The sequence below is a fragment of the Sodiomyces alkalinus genome, assembly GCF_003711515.1.
Source record: "Sodiomyces alkalinus F11 unplaced genomic scaffold SODALscaffold_2, whole genome shotgun sequence".
Classification (NCBI taxonomy): Eukaryota; Fungi; Ascomycota; class Sordariomycetes; order Glomerellales; family Plectosphaerellaceae; genus Sodiomyces; species Sodiomyces alkalinus.
In genome coordinates, this window is record NW_021167080.1 from 4,053,287 (window position 1) to 4,068,900 (window position 15,614).

Here is a 15,614-nt window from a genome sequence, read left to right on the forward strand (position 1 = left end):
TCAAACGTCGTCCTGTCAGATATCTCTGCGCGGAATCTCTTGATCTCACGTCTTATTATAGTCTGCATGGACAGGAGGAGATAGGGTCCAGGTAGAGCCAAAGATTATCTACTTTTCTCGCAGGGCTTGTGCGGCTTTTCCAGGGCATCAGATCAGAAGGAAACGAAGTTACTCCTGCCTCTGAGTACCTCGGATGATGTGGAGGCGTTCAGCCCACGAAAGTTAATTTACATCGAGAGTCTGAGGCTGTTTCGTATTGCAACAGCCATCCCAAGTCAAAGGACTTGGGAGAACATGGGCCATGGAAGATACAGCCAAAATTCTTGATTATCGGACTACTCCGTATCATCTTGGCCAAATTGTAGAAAGGCCAAGGGGTGTAGAGTAGGAGACTCGGTCCCGGCGGTCCTGATTCTGCGTCGACTTATAGCAACCCTCTTGATTTCCCCCCTTGGATGAGGTTTCCCCTCTGCTTTTGATAACCTACTAAATTTATATGCCAAGGTGTAGTCCTTGGGCAGAGATAACGCATTGTACTCGTACTCTATCAAGTCCGGGCTTTGGACGAATCAGTGCATAGAGAGGATTGTATATCACTGCCCCTGAATTGACTTCGATTACTTACATTAAGATCTACTCCGTACCAGTTGTCCGTAACTCCGTATAGGCCTGACGAGTTGGGGCCGCCCGTCGCACCTTTGATAAAGATGTGTGTGCGCCGTACAGATCCACGCACTGATTACGGTCGGAGCACCATAGACATGTGCCGTATGCTGCGGGTAGAGCATTTTGTCGGGCAACAGGACCCTGTACATAGATGTTGGCATGAAGTGGCGTGGTGTTAAAGTGGCGTTCGTCAACGCCAACGTGGAACGACAGGACCAGGCAGTGTATCCGACATTGCAATTGACATTGGTGGTTTGGGGATGAGTCCAGGGGGCAGGGGGCGGGAGCATTACGTGGCTAGTGAAGTGTTGACCATATGGCGGACACAATGCCGAAGCGAAGGATTGCTGTTATTGGTAAGCGGAAGGGGCTCCAGTCGCATTCAGGCCAATGAGGCGTTTTTCAGGGAGTAACTCATGCCGAACAGGACCCCGTGGCGAAGAAGTCAGAATAACTGGGGAGACGAAAATGGAACGTGGGGATTTATTGGTTGTTAGGACTACGGAGGGGGTACCTAGGTAGGTAGGTAGCCCATCGAGGAGAATGATAAAAAGTGGCCGACCTTAGGTAGCCAAGTAAGCTACGGTACTCTACTAGCGTGGACGGCTGAATAACCAAACAAACCTCAGCCGCAGGCGGAGATTTTGATCCGGGATGTCGGGGGCGCGGAGTGGCCGCTTCGTACCTTATACAAATACGTAAGCAATCAAAGGAGCAGTCGGTACTCTGAACGTTCATATTCGGTTTTCCGTACGGAGCAGCTCTATGAACTCGCATCGAATGCTTCTTCCCAGTTATCCAAAGGATCAATGATTTTGACCATGGCAGAGGACGAAGCAATTGGCCAGAAAGGTTCCACATCCCTATGCTAAACGATGCAGGGTGAACAGCGAGACACCAAAGACAAGGTGAAAATGGGACCAGGGGATGTAGGAACGACGTCAGAATTGGACGGGGAGGGGACATGGAGACGAATGAGCCACATATGAGCCACATCTCTCCCGCCAATGCCGGGCACGAGGTACGTGGTATAGTCCACTTAAAGTTATGACAGGCGTTTCGGTGACCTTGCTAAGGCCAGACTTCGTCCTATACGTGAGCGAATAAACGGAGATGGGTCTGCAGGTAATAAACCATTATAATAGGAGCTAATTCCGAGGCATGTCCCGCCGCGGAGGCAGGCTAGTGGCGGCTTTGCTGAAGCACGGCCCTGGGCGTCATTGCGCAATCTATCACAGGTACCTTCTCGTACAACAGTCACAGGGTTCCGGTAGCATCGCAAGTAATTGTTCAAAGGCATAGATTGTCGATATCGCTGTTGATCAGAGCATGGCGTGGGATGACATTCTACACTACACGTGTAGGACTTGCTTCGTCTTCGCAGATGTGTCATCGAGAGACCGGCATACATATGCAAGGTAAGGCAGCTTCCAAATCCCATATCCAGGCATAAAAGCGGCAGATGTACAATGTACAACGCACCTCCTGGCTATGGCCCATTGCGACAGGAACCAGGTATAATGTGGCATGCTGACGGATGGGGAAATACTGTGCCGAGGAGAGCACCCAATGAGAACCCTCTCGAAAGTGACTCGCCTTACAATTTTTTTTTTTTTTTAAAAATTTCTCTCTCTCTTTTTCTTACTTCTTTTTTTGAGAAAGCACAAGAAAATCCCTCGTGGAGACACCGGCACCATCGTGTTTTACCTTACCTTAGGTACCTAAGGTACCTTATATTTTGAATACTCGTACGGAGTACTCATCCCGCTCCTGCCCATGTGCCGTGATACCTAAGGTACGGAGCAGGACGTACAGTAGAGGGTACTACGAAGTACACATGTATGTACTTGATATCCAGGGGGCATGAAGGGGCACAACTTTAGCAATACAGACTTCGTACCTGGCTCTATTACTATTAGGTGGAATATTTCGGCGTGGTTAGCCTTGAATAACGGGCGGTGTTCCCGGATTACGGGGAATTCCATTCCATGGAATTTGGAACCTGAATGGAGAAAACTCGAAATCCCGGTGTTGAACCCGAGAGAGAGGCTTTGAAGACCATCACCGCACCTTATGGCGTTTTCTCGAACAGCGGTTGTACCAAGTACCTAGGTAATTACCCACTTAAGGTACCTTACCTTACACTGAGGCAACCTCGATGACCCACATCCTGTGGCTTGGGCAAGCGACCCACACCTGTACCCGACGCCACCTGGACCAATCCTTGTCCAGTACGGAGTACGGAGTAGAGTACCTACGAATACGTACATGTGAATCTGTGAAACGTCGGGCGAACCCCTCCTTTCGCCATCGTTTCCCCTCTTTCGCTTTTTTTCGATGCTCTCGAAAGGTAGAATTTACAGTGCGTCGTGTACCTTATGGATATAGGTCGTTTGATTGGCGGGGAGATATACCTTGACGCGAAGCAGGGTGTGAAGTACGTATTCGAATATCTCGTAACACTTGAATCGGTGCAAGTGCAGGAGCAAGTGCAGGTGCAACTCCCAAAATCTGCACTGCAAGAGCTACCCGGGTATGCTTTCTTCTCTTGCTCGTCTGCCGTCTTCATCCAACATCCTCGATTCTCTCCCCCTCCCTCTCTTATCACCGCTTCCTATCCGCCACCTTCCTCCTATTCTGCTTCTTCTCTTCTTCTTCTTCTTCTTCTTCTTCTTCCCCTCCCGGTAATAATATTCTTCATCCCTCCAAGTCCTTGATACGTCAGATATTCTGCTTCTTTGGGCTCTCAGTCGGCAAACCAAAGGCCCTTCTTGGGAAGAGATAATCGCATCGATTCGGTCAATCCACTTTGCTCTCGTGCTAGTGGTCACTACGATATTCGTTCGAATCCGCGACCTACGCCGCGCCACGCCAGGTCGGTTCAGGTACAAGGCTTTCTACCGGGCTGGGCCTATTTGGGCCTGGTCGCTGAACCCAGTTCCTATAGTTCCCTTTACCGACTCCCTCCGCCTTCCCCCCAGGAAAATAAATAAATAAATAAATCCGCAGCTCCCGCAAACTTTCAGGCCCTGTTCTTACTCCCTTCTATTCTCACTAGACTCGGCTGCTCTAGTCGCAGCTCTTGGGCTCACTGGCTTGCCGTTCTGGCGCTGTTGTCCTCGCTTTCTCCTTTTTACGAACGGGCTGGAAAACAAACGATACATCGACAGCCCCTCCTACTTCACTCCGACAATTCAAACTGCGAACTGATCGACTGCGTATTCCCGTTGTTCCTCCCCACATCGGAACCGGGCCTCGAGCCGACCCCGGGCAGGAGAAGAAGTCGGCCTTGTCCGGACTCTGTCGTCGCAAACCACAACGGTCAGTCACAGGCTGCTTTTTGCACTCTGCAGTCTCTTTGTATCGGCTCGCTGCGGCGCTTGTCTCCTCTTTCCGGTCCGCCTCGACCTTCCCTGTGCCACGATCGCTAGCGTACATCTAACCTCGCTTTAAGACCACACGGCCGCCACAACCCTCCACGGTATTTCTCCTTCTCGTCGTTAGCAGCTTCGCACGCTGTGCCATATCCTGTTGCTGGAACAATCCATATCGAGCTCCCATTTCCCCACATGGTGACTTATACTTATCATCGTCCAACTGCCAAAACTTACCAGCCGAGCGCGAGGCGCTCTATCAATTACCATCGCAACCTGCGAGGCCCGTTCATCTACCCTCCGACTATCTCCCACTCTGATTATTGTCTCGAGAACTCATCACGGTCTGCTTTACAATGTCGGGTCTCAACTCTCCCGACTCCTTCCCGGCCACTCCGGACGAGCTGGCTGGCCCCTATGATGCCTTGAGCAGTCCAGATACCCCGGGTTCCATCGACTCGTCTGACGCAGGTACACCTACCGAGACGGCTGCCGACCACAAGAAGGTGCCATCTCTGCGGCCCGTCTCCGATCCTCCAAGCATGAACCCCACGTCCACACCGCTCGGCATATTGAGCAATGCCCGGCGCCCGCCTCCTGCCGCCGTCTCCATGATGGGAAACGGTCCCGTCAACGATGTCATGGCCAGGGCTCGCGCACTTCACGCCCAGCGCATGGGCAGATCTGCCGCCCCCACTGAGCATCCTCCCAACCCTGCCAACACTCCTGTTTCGCCCGCATCCTCTGGTTCGCCCGTCGGCGGCCTTCCCTCGAATATGCGACTGCCTGGTGGTGTCCCCCCTGGGCTCGCACGACCTGTCCCTGGCAATATGCCCCGCTCTGCTCCTTCCATCCCGGCCAGTCTCTCCAGCAGGAGAAAGCCCAAGATGAGTCTGTCCGACATGGGTGGCGGTCCTGCACCTAGTGGCGACGGTGGGGACGGCTCCGCCGGCGGTGAGAACAAAGGGTCCAAGATGAACGACTTCAAGAAGTACATCGACTCGGAGAAGGGCTGGATCACCTTCGGCGGCACTGCGACTATTACCGGCTCCGGGGTCGACTTCGCCAGCGGGCAGACCTTCCGCATATCGCTTGACGAGGTGGAGGTTCTGGACGAGCTCGGGAAAGGAAACTATGGCACCGTCTTTAAGGTTAAACACGCGAAACCGCGCAAGCCGCGCTTCGGAGCCGGGCTAACCGGTTTCAAGAGGCCTGCGGGCCTCCGTCATTCCGCCACCGACCCATTAACCAACCAGGGTGTGGGCGGCCAGGGCGCAAAGGAGGGTTCACCCATCTACCCAATCACTACGCGAGACAATGGGTCCAGTGGCACCATCATGGCCATGAAGGAGATCAGGCTCGAGCTGGAAGAGACCAAGTTTACCACGATCCTGCGGGAGCTCGTCATCCTGCATCAGTGCGTTTCACCCTATATCATTGACTTTTACGGTGCCTTCTTCCAAGAGGGCGCCGTATACATGTGCATCGAGTACATGGACGGCGGCTCCATCGACAAGCTCTACGCCGGCGGTGTTCCCGAAAATGTCCTCAAGAAGATCTCCCACTCAACGATTCTGGGCCTCAAGTCGCTCAAGGATGACCACAGCATCATTCATCGCGACGTCAAGCCTACCAACATCCTTGTCAACACGCGTGGTCAGATCAAGATTTGTGATTTCGGCGTCAGCGGCAACCTTGTGGCCAGCATGGCCAAGACAAACATTGGCTGCCAAAGCTACATGGCTCCGGAGCGGATATCTGGGGGTGGCATGGCGGCCGGTGCGGACGGCACCTATAGCGTGCAGAGCGATATTTGGAGTTTGGGTCTGACCATCATCGAGTGCGCCATGGGACGGTACCCCTATCCGCCGGAGGTATCGTCGACCATTTTCAGCCAGTTAAGTGTGAGTGTTTTTCCGTGCCCTTTATCATACGCACCAACCCGGCCCGATCCCTGATGCCCAGGATGGCCTTGTTCCCGACTTTGTTGTATTTTAGCTGACTTCTTTTTCCCAGGCCATCGTCGAGGGCGACCCACCAGACCTTCCCGCAGACAACTACTCTGACATGGCACGCGACTTCGTCACGCGGTGTCTGAACAAAGTGCCCAAGGAGCGCCCCACGTACGCCATGCTCCTCCAGCACCCCTGGATTGCTCATCTGTCCAAGTTTGAGACAATCACAGAAGAGGTGGAGGAAGGCGACGAATCTGATGCTGTCGCCGACGCGGTGGGTAAAATGCATCTCAATCACGGGACAGAGGACGAGGAAGTAGCCGATTGGGTCAAAATGATCCTTGAGCGCAAGGCGAAAGGCGTCTCCGATGGTGCCCCGCAAAGGCCGGCATTGCATGCCGCACCGTTTGATGTCAGTCCTGCGGCGGTTAGTCCAGCTGCGGCCATGTAAAGTGGCGCGAGGGGAAAATCAGTTACAGCCATGGTCGTCGCACAAGACCACGATACCGAACCAAAATTTCACGAGCAAGCTGGAAGTTGCCTTAAGGGAATCCCTGAGGCAAGTTCTACACGCAGGACGAAGAGACATTCCCATGCAACGGGATGTGAATCAACCGGCTCCCGGAGTCAGGCTCCTGTTGGCTTCTCGTACCCCGACGTCTTTGGATCATTGTTTTCCAACCGTCATTGCATTCCTGGGAACGTGAAAAGATTCGTATATGCGGTTGGAACTGGACCGGACCGGACCGCAACGCACCGCAACGCACCGCGACCATGGGGCTGCCGAACACTGAGGACGACTTGGGCGGGTACACGCTATGGGTGCGACATGTTGTTTTTATTCCTGGCGTTTAGGGCTCTCATGAAATTCAGCGGGTTTCCACTAGACTTGCATCGTCCATCAATGGGCTGACGCGGACAGCGGGCACGACGGCGGGGGCAGGACGAAGGGAGAAGAGAGAACTGAAGGAGAAAGTACATAACAGAAATGAATGATGAGACTCGCATGACTTCTTTGATGTAGCGTTCATGGGAGCGAAAGGACTGGATAGACCAGACAATATCATATGGACGAGGTTGTCCTGCGCGAACTCTTCGTATTATGTTGGTCGACATTTTGAATTAGCCAAAGCCTTATGAGTGATGACAAGACGTCACCTTTCTGTGCGGGATCGCGGAGCTCAACTCGCTGGCCTCCCTGCTTTTATACCTAGGTAGCATTGGAATAGAGTGAATTATCCAGGCCGATTCAGAGTACGGACCAACGAGTCTCACCAGTCTCGTCACGGTGAGGGAAATCGGACGGATGTAGGAACACGTTTGTCTCATTACGTTTTTGTGAAAGATGGTGTGTCTCATTTTGCGATGAAACGCCGTTTTCCCGAGGCATAATATTGTCTTCCCTTTCTTCCTTTGCTCCCGGTAAAGTGATACCAAAGTCCATCATGTTTCGGCAATTACTGTGCACGCCTTTCATTGCTTATTTTTAGTCCTGGAAATCCGTCACTCATATTTGCCTGGGTCGTAAATGTTGTCGCGCCCAACCAATTAACCTCCCTCCTGCGTTCCAGTATACCCTTGTTCCTCTCCCGGTCGCTTTTCATAGCTTTCTTTTGGGGGTTCCCCCTCTGCTCTTCGTACCAACAAGATGTATTACTTCGATCCGTCGTTGTTGTGGCGGAAAGAACCCATTCCTTTTTCAATCGTTGCTGGCGACTGTTCCTGTTGTTGTTCCTGTTGTTGTTGTTGCTGCTGTTGCTGCTGCTGCTGCTTCTTTTCGTCGAGCTGGCGCCGACACGCGGAGAACAACTCCTCGACCTACGAGTAGTCGTCCTTCACGCGGTGGTTGCCAAGGTCGTGGGAGCGGCGGGAGCGGGTGCTCTTGCTCCGGCGACCCCAGCCGCGGCCCTCGTCGCGGCCGCGGATGCCGATGCAGAAGAGCACGGTGGCGATGAGGAGGGCGGCCCAGGAGGCCCAGCTGAAGCCGAAGGCGTAGGGACCGAGGTGGGCGTCGCGGCCGGCGGCACGGAAGGCGTCTCGAGCCTGGACGAAGGTGGCACTGTGAAGGGAGAGACCGAGGTTAGTTTATTGTTATTTTTTGAATTTTTTTATAGGGAAGATCACATCATGTTGCGTGTCCAGGGAGGAGGCAAGGGAGAGGACACGGAAGAACAAGGGGGAAACATACGTCATGAGAGAAACTGCAATGGTAAGGAACAGGAGGCCGATGGAAGAGAGGAGAGCGGCAACGGCAGAGCCCAGACGGCCGAAGCAGGCAAGGAAGGAGCTGAACCAGGCAAGAGCGACGAAGAAGAGGGCAATCATGTAGAAGACCCAGCTGAAGCGCCACATGTAGAAGTAGGAATGGCTGGTGGTGTCGCCGCCGTGGGAGCCGGACAGGCCGTCGGGGACGTTGTCGGGGTTGGCGTGCCAGGCCCAGCCGAAGGCAGGGGCGGGCCAGGCGCCCCAGCAGTCGACGTTGCGCTCATTGCAGACGTAGAAGTAGGTCCATCGCGAGGTGTCCCGGGCGCCGGTGATGCCGGAGGTGTCGGCTTCTAGGAAGTAGGTTTGGTTGAGGGGCGTGTGGTCGCGGACGCCGGAGAGGATGACGAAGAAGAGGAAGAGCAGGGTGGTTGAGAGGAGAAGGAGGCCGAGGCCTGCGATGATGGGCCTTGCGGTCATTGCGGTGGTATTTGTGCTCTATCGCTGGAAGTGTCGTGATGTTCGGTTCGGGTTCGGGGTTTTATCAGGAGTAGGAGAGTGCGAGTGCCGACTTCTCTCGTGGGGAGCTAGCAGCTGGTGGGCTAGTAGCGAGGTTGATAGAAAGAAAGAAGGACGGCCCGGGGCGGCAAGAAAGTATGCGTTGTTCTTTCGAGTGGGTGCTGACTCTACCATGGAAATATTAGCGGGAATGACTCCAGCCGGGTGACGCGAGAGTGAAAGCGGTGAGGCAAGCAAAAGGAGTTAACGGTGTAGGTGATGACAAGGGCGGCAGAATGACAGGGCTCAGGCAGGTAACAGGTAGTCGGGTTGGGAGGTCTTTCGTGTTGGCTAATGTATGGTATGTGTGTGTGTATGTGGCTGGGCGGGTGGGGTGTACGGGTTGGCAAACGACCGAGACATTGGCGCTGAGTTGTTTCACCGACCGCGCGATTCAATTCGATCGGTGCTTATAGCTGAACGGATTGAAGAGGGATGTCGGGATGCCGGAAAAAAAGCAACAAAATAGGACGGTCGTCCCGTCTTGGGTGAAGAACCAGGTTGATGGAAAGGAGACAGATGGGAACGGTAACCTGTTGAGTATGGGTTTACTCACCTTCAGGGAGGATAATCTGCGCGAAAGAGGCAGATGATGGCGTATTAGTGGTTAAGAATTATCGTAGAGTTGTTTAGAAAAGATGATTAGAAAGAAGTAGAATGCGGGTTAAAAAAAGAGAAGGAATTGACAGGCACCGCAAGAGTCGATGAAGCTATTGAGGTGGTGACGGAGGGATGATCGTCTATGTTTGGTATGTCTGGTGAGTTCGGTGGATGTGGGTTTCGCTTTCGCTTTCGCTGTCGGGTTCGGTCTCGGTTTGTGGACGACGGTCGTTGGGTCAAGTCGTAGTCACCAATTAATTACCAGTATGGAACCCGGAGATGGAAATTCGGTAGCAGACCGTCCATGGCAGCCGAATATGTACGTTGTAATGATTGATGCTGTAGTGCCACGACGGTGTGAAGGCTGGGGGGCTTTTGGGGGATGGGGATGGGGGAGGGATGGGGAGAAGAAGTGGAGAGGAAGGAAAAAGCAGCCAAAGGCCGCCCATTATTACGTCCATTACGTCCATCCATGCGATACAGTGTAATCGGTGCGTGCACCGAAGCTACCGAGGTACCCATTTTTATGGGGACGGCACATGACGACACACTGCAGATGGTGTACCAATCAGCGATGCCACTTGGACCCTCCAATTACTCGCTTTTTCTTTTTCTTTTTCTTTTCCTTTTTCTTTCCCTTTTTCTTTCTTTTCTTTCTTTTAAGAGAGACGGACGAGCTCGAAATGACCAATAGTAGGCGGCCCTTGAGTGATGTGAGTTCCGATTCATATTCATCTTATTAGCCCGCTTCTTTTTTTCTTCCTTGTGACAATGTCGAGATCGAGCAGGCCGAGAGCTGAACCAAGGAGAGCTGGACAACGTTTCCGTCCAAATTACTTCAGCTATCCAGAGACTACCAGCCGGTCATTATTAGCAGCTAAAAACCCAACGGTTCAGCCCATCAAGATACGTCATCCCTCATATTGAGTTGGGATTATTGCTTCGTACAATTCATTACCCAACTCAGTAACCTTTTTACCAATGCTGCACCAACAACGGCCGTCATAACGCACGCTTCGACCGCATGCGAACATCCCTCCTCTCGACTGAGACGCGCGTTTCTTAGCACTAATCAGTAAGCGGTCTTGGGAGACGCACCGTTTCACTCGGCTGTGGCAAAGTCCTACAGCACTACACTAGTGTAGCACATACGTGTACATACATGACGCCATGCCCAGATGGCAAAATCGTTCGCTCCCGAGCTTCTTTTCTTTTCTTTCTACGAGTTGTACCTTGTATAATAAATGCGGGCTTGTCATTCGATCGGAACACATCCCGTCAAGCTCAGCTGAGGGATATACAAGGAAAGGGGAAGGGCCGCCAGTGCTATTCGTGACCTGGGAGGCCCCGGTTAACAGCCCACCGTGTCACCGCTGAAAACCTCCCCTGAGCGGCTACCACGTTAGAACCTCGCCCTAAGTGTTTTTCCCTGCCCTATTTCGCCAAGAGATGTATATGTACCGAGCTCAGTATGAATTTTTCGGAGAATTTTATCCTTAAGAATAAGGTTCTTACTGCTTATTGTCAGCTCCAGGGAACTACTTCGTACTAATCAAGTAATTACTTGTTTTTTTTTTGCTTTGTAAGCACCAAGATCGCAGGCTTATGTAATAAGAGATCGACCGGCCCGATAGAGTCTCCGTCTCCCATGACCGGAAATCGGGTCCGACATGGACCCTCCATTATCACAACTCACAACATCCGAATACCGCCCATTTCCTTCCACAAGGTAGCTCCGAATATCTCCCCCACAACATCTCTCTCCTCTACCGCCCGGCCCAATGCGTGCCCTGCCCCATCGCCTACATCCCCGTCACCTCAACCTCGCTCGGCGATGTTTCTCGAACTGCACCCGCGTCGTCGACCTCATCCAACATGACGCATCCCCCGCCGTCTTCTTAAACCACATCCACCTTTCTTCCTCCCAAGACCCGTTCCCTCCCTACGCCGTTGCCTCCGAGATCCAATCCCAGATTCGCCAGATATTCCTGTCCTATAAAGCTGCCGCCACCACCTCTCCGACGACCTCCGCCCCGTCCCCCGTACTCCTCTCCTTCACCCCGTCCCCAACCTACACCCTCGGCCGCCGCCAGACACCCATATCGCCCACCCAGGCCTCCCGTCTCCGCCAGCCCCTGCGCGTCCCCCTCCCCAACACCATGGGGACAGACCCCTCCGCGCCAGCAGAAGAACCAGGAACAAAAGACTACATCCCCCTCGTCCTCGAAACAGACCGCGGCGGCCTAACCACCTACCACGGCCCCGGCCAAATCGTCCTCTGGCCCATCCTGGACCTCCGCAGCCCCCTCCACACAAACTTCAGAGTCCGCTGCTACGCCCGCCTCCTCGAACAAACCACCCGCGCCCTGCTCCTCGCCCACCCGCACCTCGGCATCCAAACCCACCTCTCCGAAGCCGACCCGGGCGTCTGGGTCCGTCGAGGAAGCGAACAACATGCACGCGACAAAGAAAACGGCAACCCCGCCGCCGGCGTAGATGCAACAGATGCAACAGCGGCACCCACACCAGCAGACCTAACCACAGACCGCAAGATCGCCGCCCTAGGCGTCCACCTCCGCCGCCACGTCACCGGCCTCGGCACCGCCCTGAACCTCGACGTCGCCACCCGCGGCCCCGACTCCGTCAACCCCTGGGCCCGCTTCGTGCCCTGCGGTCTCGACGGGAAGGGCGTCGCCAGCGTGCGCGACCTAATCGCCCCGGGCCGCTGGGCTGCTGCCGTCGCTGCCGCCGCTTCGCCCGCCGCCGCCACCACCACCACCACCACCACCACCGCCGCCGCCGCCCCAAGTGGCATCGCCGCCGCCTTCGCCGAGGACATGGCGCGCCGCTGGGCCGCTGAACTGTCCAGCCGCATCGGCCTGGACGGGCGGGTCCGCTCCACTACGGTCGATGTCGAATCCATCATCACCACTGCTGCATCTTGAGACCGGTGTGCCACAATAAATAAAACCGATCGAGTCTTCCTCCCTCTTTTCTCTTGCTCTGTCCTGTTGGCTGCAACCGCAAGGCGCTTTAATGCAGGACGGCAACGGCAATGCATCAGAGGACGAGTCGAGAATCCCCTCCGATATGATGATCTACATCCTCTCGGGCCACTGCATACAAACGCGATTGCGCACCTCACTGCATGCTTGCTCTGCGATGACATACGTGTTCATCTCTTGGAGAAACCGTCGGTGTGTCGTCATTATTACCGCCTTTATACACTGCAGCCCAAGGTAAGGCTGAGAATCTAATGGGACGGTTCTAAGATAAATCTTGTGTATTATTCAGTCATGGTCGCACCATACCCATCTGTTTCATCTCGGTTTCCGCACATAGTACACGATGTCATGTTCCACGCCGCTGAGCGACATCAGCTGTTCTCACTCGGGCCCGAAGCCACAAAGTTCCGATCCCTCAAATATTACTACCATGTGCACCCTTCTCCCGACGAAACGATATGCCACTCTTTCGCGTGAACCACCGAGATCTGTCGAGAGATCTAAAAGATAGACCGATAAAAGGCGATCCGCCAGACACTGGACCTGGACCTGGCCAAACCACCCGTCACCATTCTGGGGCCTATCTTCATAACCAGGCTGGACATCAGCCTGATGTCATCCAACGCTCTTCGCACTGTCCACACCCTTCCCGGCGGTTGTGTTATTTAGTGAATAGATTTGAGCCTAGGCTTCTTGTTGTTGCTGCATTCCTCCCCCTCCAGCGCTTAGTCGTCCGGTGTCCATTGCTCCGGGTGGAACTGCGGGTTGTTGTAATGCGCTTTGTTGAAGTGGCTGTTCTTGAACATGGTTGTGGTGAAGCCTGGTTCGGGAAACGAGTTCTGACTCAACAGGGACCGTTCCACCGGGGAGTTTTTGAGGTGGAAGCACTGCGAGCTGAAACGCAGCTGGTAGTCGACCGTCTGGCCCGTCTTAGTCGGATTCGCTTGCGCCGCGGGGGCGAGGGGTTGTGGTGGAGGATGAGGAAGCGCCTGGGTTGACACAGCCGGCGGCAGCGGTTGCGGCTGAGACGCTATCGCCTGTGGGATGCCAGACTCGGGAAAGGGGTCCATCAACCAGGGACTCTGAGGCGAGACGCTGAATGCATTGTGCATCGGAGAGGGTGCCGCCGGGGCGGCCACGGATGAGGATATGACGGAAGGCGGGCCGCCAGAGCCGGGAAGCCGAGCCAGCTCGGTGTAATCAACTATCGAAAAGTCACGCAGGGAAGGCGGGGCACTGATAATTTGGTGGTGTTGGTGGGCGAAGGTAACTAGGTTCACCTGCAAATTTCCAGCACCAGGTGGAGGTGAAGGATCTGATACTGGTACGGCTCCAGCTGTGCGCGAGAGGGGCACCTCTTCGGGCAAGGCCTTATAGAGGATGTCATAGTGGTCAGGTCGGAACAGCAGGTAGATTATGGGACCCAGGTTGTCCGCATCTTGTCCAGTGGCTTCCTCGGGGAAACGGTAGACGTTGGCTTGGGTCCCGGGGGTCCGGTCGAGATAGGCGATTTCAAGGACGAAGCCGGCGGGCTTAAGGAGGATGGCGGTGAGCAAGGTGATGCCGACATGATCGATCTCCCGGTTGGGGGATTCGATGTTGACGTGGCACCAGTGATGGAGACCGCCGTCACCGACGAAGAAGGGTTCGTACTCGGCGACGTTGCCCTTGAGCCAGGAGCCAGCAAGAAGTCGCATATGGTAGATGATGCCGTTCGCACATTCGGGGTCATTGAAACGTTTGAGCAGGTGATCCATGGCTGCAAGGGGTTCGCCTGAGAGCTGGGCCACCTCCTTGAGCAAGGTCACGGTTTCTTGGACCATGTCCTCGAACAAGGTGAAGTCGTATCCACCAACATTGGAAATGTAGTTGTTGAGGCTTGTAAGACGGGCGATTTCCTGAAGAAGCTTATCCGGATCGCTGGCAAGCACAAGATGTTCAAAGTAACTGAAAGCGATCGCTATGGAACTATATCAGCATTCTGTCTTCGGTTGCCAAACTTGGTGAATGCGTTGGGGGGGATTTTCCCCCTTCTCCGTTCCTCCCGGTCCTTTTCTTTCTCTTTCTTTCCTTTTTTGCATTCATTTTCTTTTTTCACAAAAAGGAAACGACAAGGGGCTGCACGTGAAATGGGAATGGCGTCTCATCGCCTTCACAAGTTCATCGCGACCGACTTATCGTTTTGTTTTGCCGATGCACAATATAGGGCTCGGGGATTATTCCATTCCCGGATACCTAGTCATCGCAGCCCATTCTGTAGTACAGGTGCCAATGCTATGGCAGCGGGAACGGGAGTGGAAGATGGAGATGCGGGGTATACGGAGTAGAAGGGCGTTTGCCAAATGTGACGGGGATGTCATATGTAAGACAGAACATAAATCATGACCGACACTCACCTCTCCAGCCACAGTTACCGTCACCTTGGATTGGTCGAAAATGAGAATAGGTCTGAGGTAGATTCTACAGGAGGAGGGAATAAAAGCAAAGCGTCAACTCGGTTAGCCATTGCACGGGGCACGACGGGGAAAGATGTAACAGGAAAAGGGAGCGAGCTTACAACTGTCTTCTCAACGTAGACGGGGTCTGCTTTCGCGTACTCAGCGGTGATGACATCGCTGCTCAGCTTGTGTCCCACCAAGGGCCCCTGTTTTTGTTCATTTGGCATAGGTTAGCAAAGCCCGTGTTGACAAATGGCTCGGAATGTCAGAAGGGAGACGACGTAGGCTGGCAGGTATGAAAAATCGCTCAGCTTACCTCAAGCACTGGTTCGTAACGTTCGGCGGCACAATGCTGAGCGGCAACTTCATCCTGGACAGCAGGTTCGGAACTGGGGTCGCCCGTCATGTCGGTGGAGCCACAGCAGTTGTTATAAGCCGTAGTGCAAGAGACGACTGAAGTCGGAGCAATTTGGGGGTTGGGGGCGGGGGTGTTCGAGTTGACAGACGGTGGGCTGGTGGTAGTGGTGGTGGAGGTAGACCGAGTGGAGGAGGTCGTTGTCGTGTCTATGGTAATGGTGGTGTTGGCGGTACAGCAAGACGAAGCGGCCGAGGCAGCCGGGCTTGGTGTATGAAAGTCGTGAGCGAAAGCGAGGTTTTGAGTCTGGCTCTGGTTGTTGCTGAGACGTTGGGGTTGCTGTAATTGCTGGAATTGCTGACCGTTGTCGTTGGAAGTTGGCGATTGCCACGAATAGTGGTGATATTGTGGATGTGGCTCCAGATTCTGGCTTTGGTCCTGCAGGTTCCGCTGCTGTTGTT

The 15,614-nt window shown here is 54.2% G+C and overlaps 5 protein-coding genes across 5 annotated transcripts; 2 read left to right on the forward strand and 3 right to left on the reverse strand.

Moving 5' to 3' along the window:
- Window positions 1-108: 108 nt before the first annotated feature.
- On the reverse strand, window positions 109-2,195 carry SODALDRAFT_357083 (hypothetical protein; the record flags this gene model as incomplete). Its single annotated transcript, XM_028613969.1, has 11 exons — window positions 109-134; window positions 232-414; window positions 488-558; window positions 645-696; window positions 737-963; window positions 1,097-1,120; window positions 1,291-1,351; window positions 1,438-1,534; window positions 1,565-1,704; window positions 1,873-1,895; window positions 2,149-2,195. 11 exons carry the CDS (start codon window positions 2,193-2,195, stop codon window positions 109-111), a joined length of 951 nt encoding a protein of 316 aa, XP_028468863.1.
- Window positions 2,196-2,672: 477 nt separating this feature from the next.
- On the forward strand, window positions 2,673-6,446 carry SODALDRAFT_357084 (kinase-like protein; the record flags this gene model as incomplete). Its single annotated transcript, XM_028613970.1, has 10 exons — window positions 2,673-2,763; window positions 2,853-2,897; window positions 3,145-3,199; window positions 3,417-3,603; window positions 3,693-3,987; window positions 4,020-4,081; window positions 4,171-4,238; window positions 4,281-4,327; window positions 4,374-5,944; window positions 6,057-6,446. 10 exons carry the CDS (start codon window positions 2,673-2,675, stop codon window positions 6,444-6,446), a joined length of 2,811 nt encoding a protein of 936 aa, XP_028468864.1.
- Window positions 6,447-7,813: 1,367 nt separating this feature from the next.
- On the reverse strand, window positions 7,814-8,677 carry SODALDRAFT_322271 (hypothetical protein; the record flags this gene model as incomplete). The annotated part of the gene is made up of 2 exons (XM_028609703.1): window positions 7,814-8,054; window positions 8,184-8,677. 2 exons carry the CDS (start codon window positions 8,675-8,677, stop codon window positions 7,814-7,816), a joined length of 735 nt encoding a protein of 244 aa, XP_028468865.1.
- Window positions 8,678-10,942: 2,265 nt separating this feature from the next.
- SODALDRAFT_349145 (hypothetical protein) lies at window positions 10,943-12,303 on the forward strand (the record flags this gene model as incomplete). The annotated part of the gene is made up of 1 exon (XM_028613410.1): window positions 10,943-12,303. Exon 1 carries the CDS (start codon window positions 11,137-11,139, stop codon window positions 12,298-12,300), a length of 1,164 nt encoding a protein of 387 aa, XP_028468866.1. The 5' UTR covers window positions 10,943-11,136.
- Window positions 12,304-13,085: 782 nt separating this feature from the next.
- SODALDRAFT_271334 (cysteine proteinase) lies at window positions 13,086-15,204 on the reverse strand (the record flags this gene model as incomplete). Its single annotated transcript, XM_028607767.1, has 4 exons — window positions 13,086-14,320; window positions 14,757-14,808; window positions 14,918-15,004; window positions 15,115-15,204. The coding sequence occupies 4 exons, from the start codon at window positions 15,202-15,204 to the stop codon at window positions 13,086-13,088; spliced, it is 1,464 nt and encodes a 487-aa protein (XP_028468867.1).
- Between the last annotated feature and the right edge of the window lie 410 nt (window positions 15,205-15,614).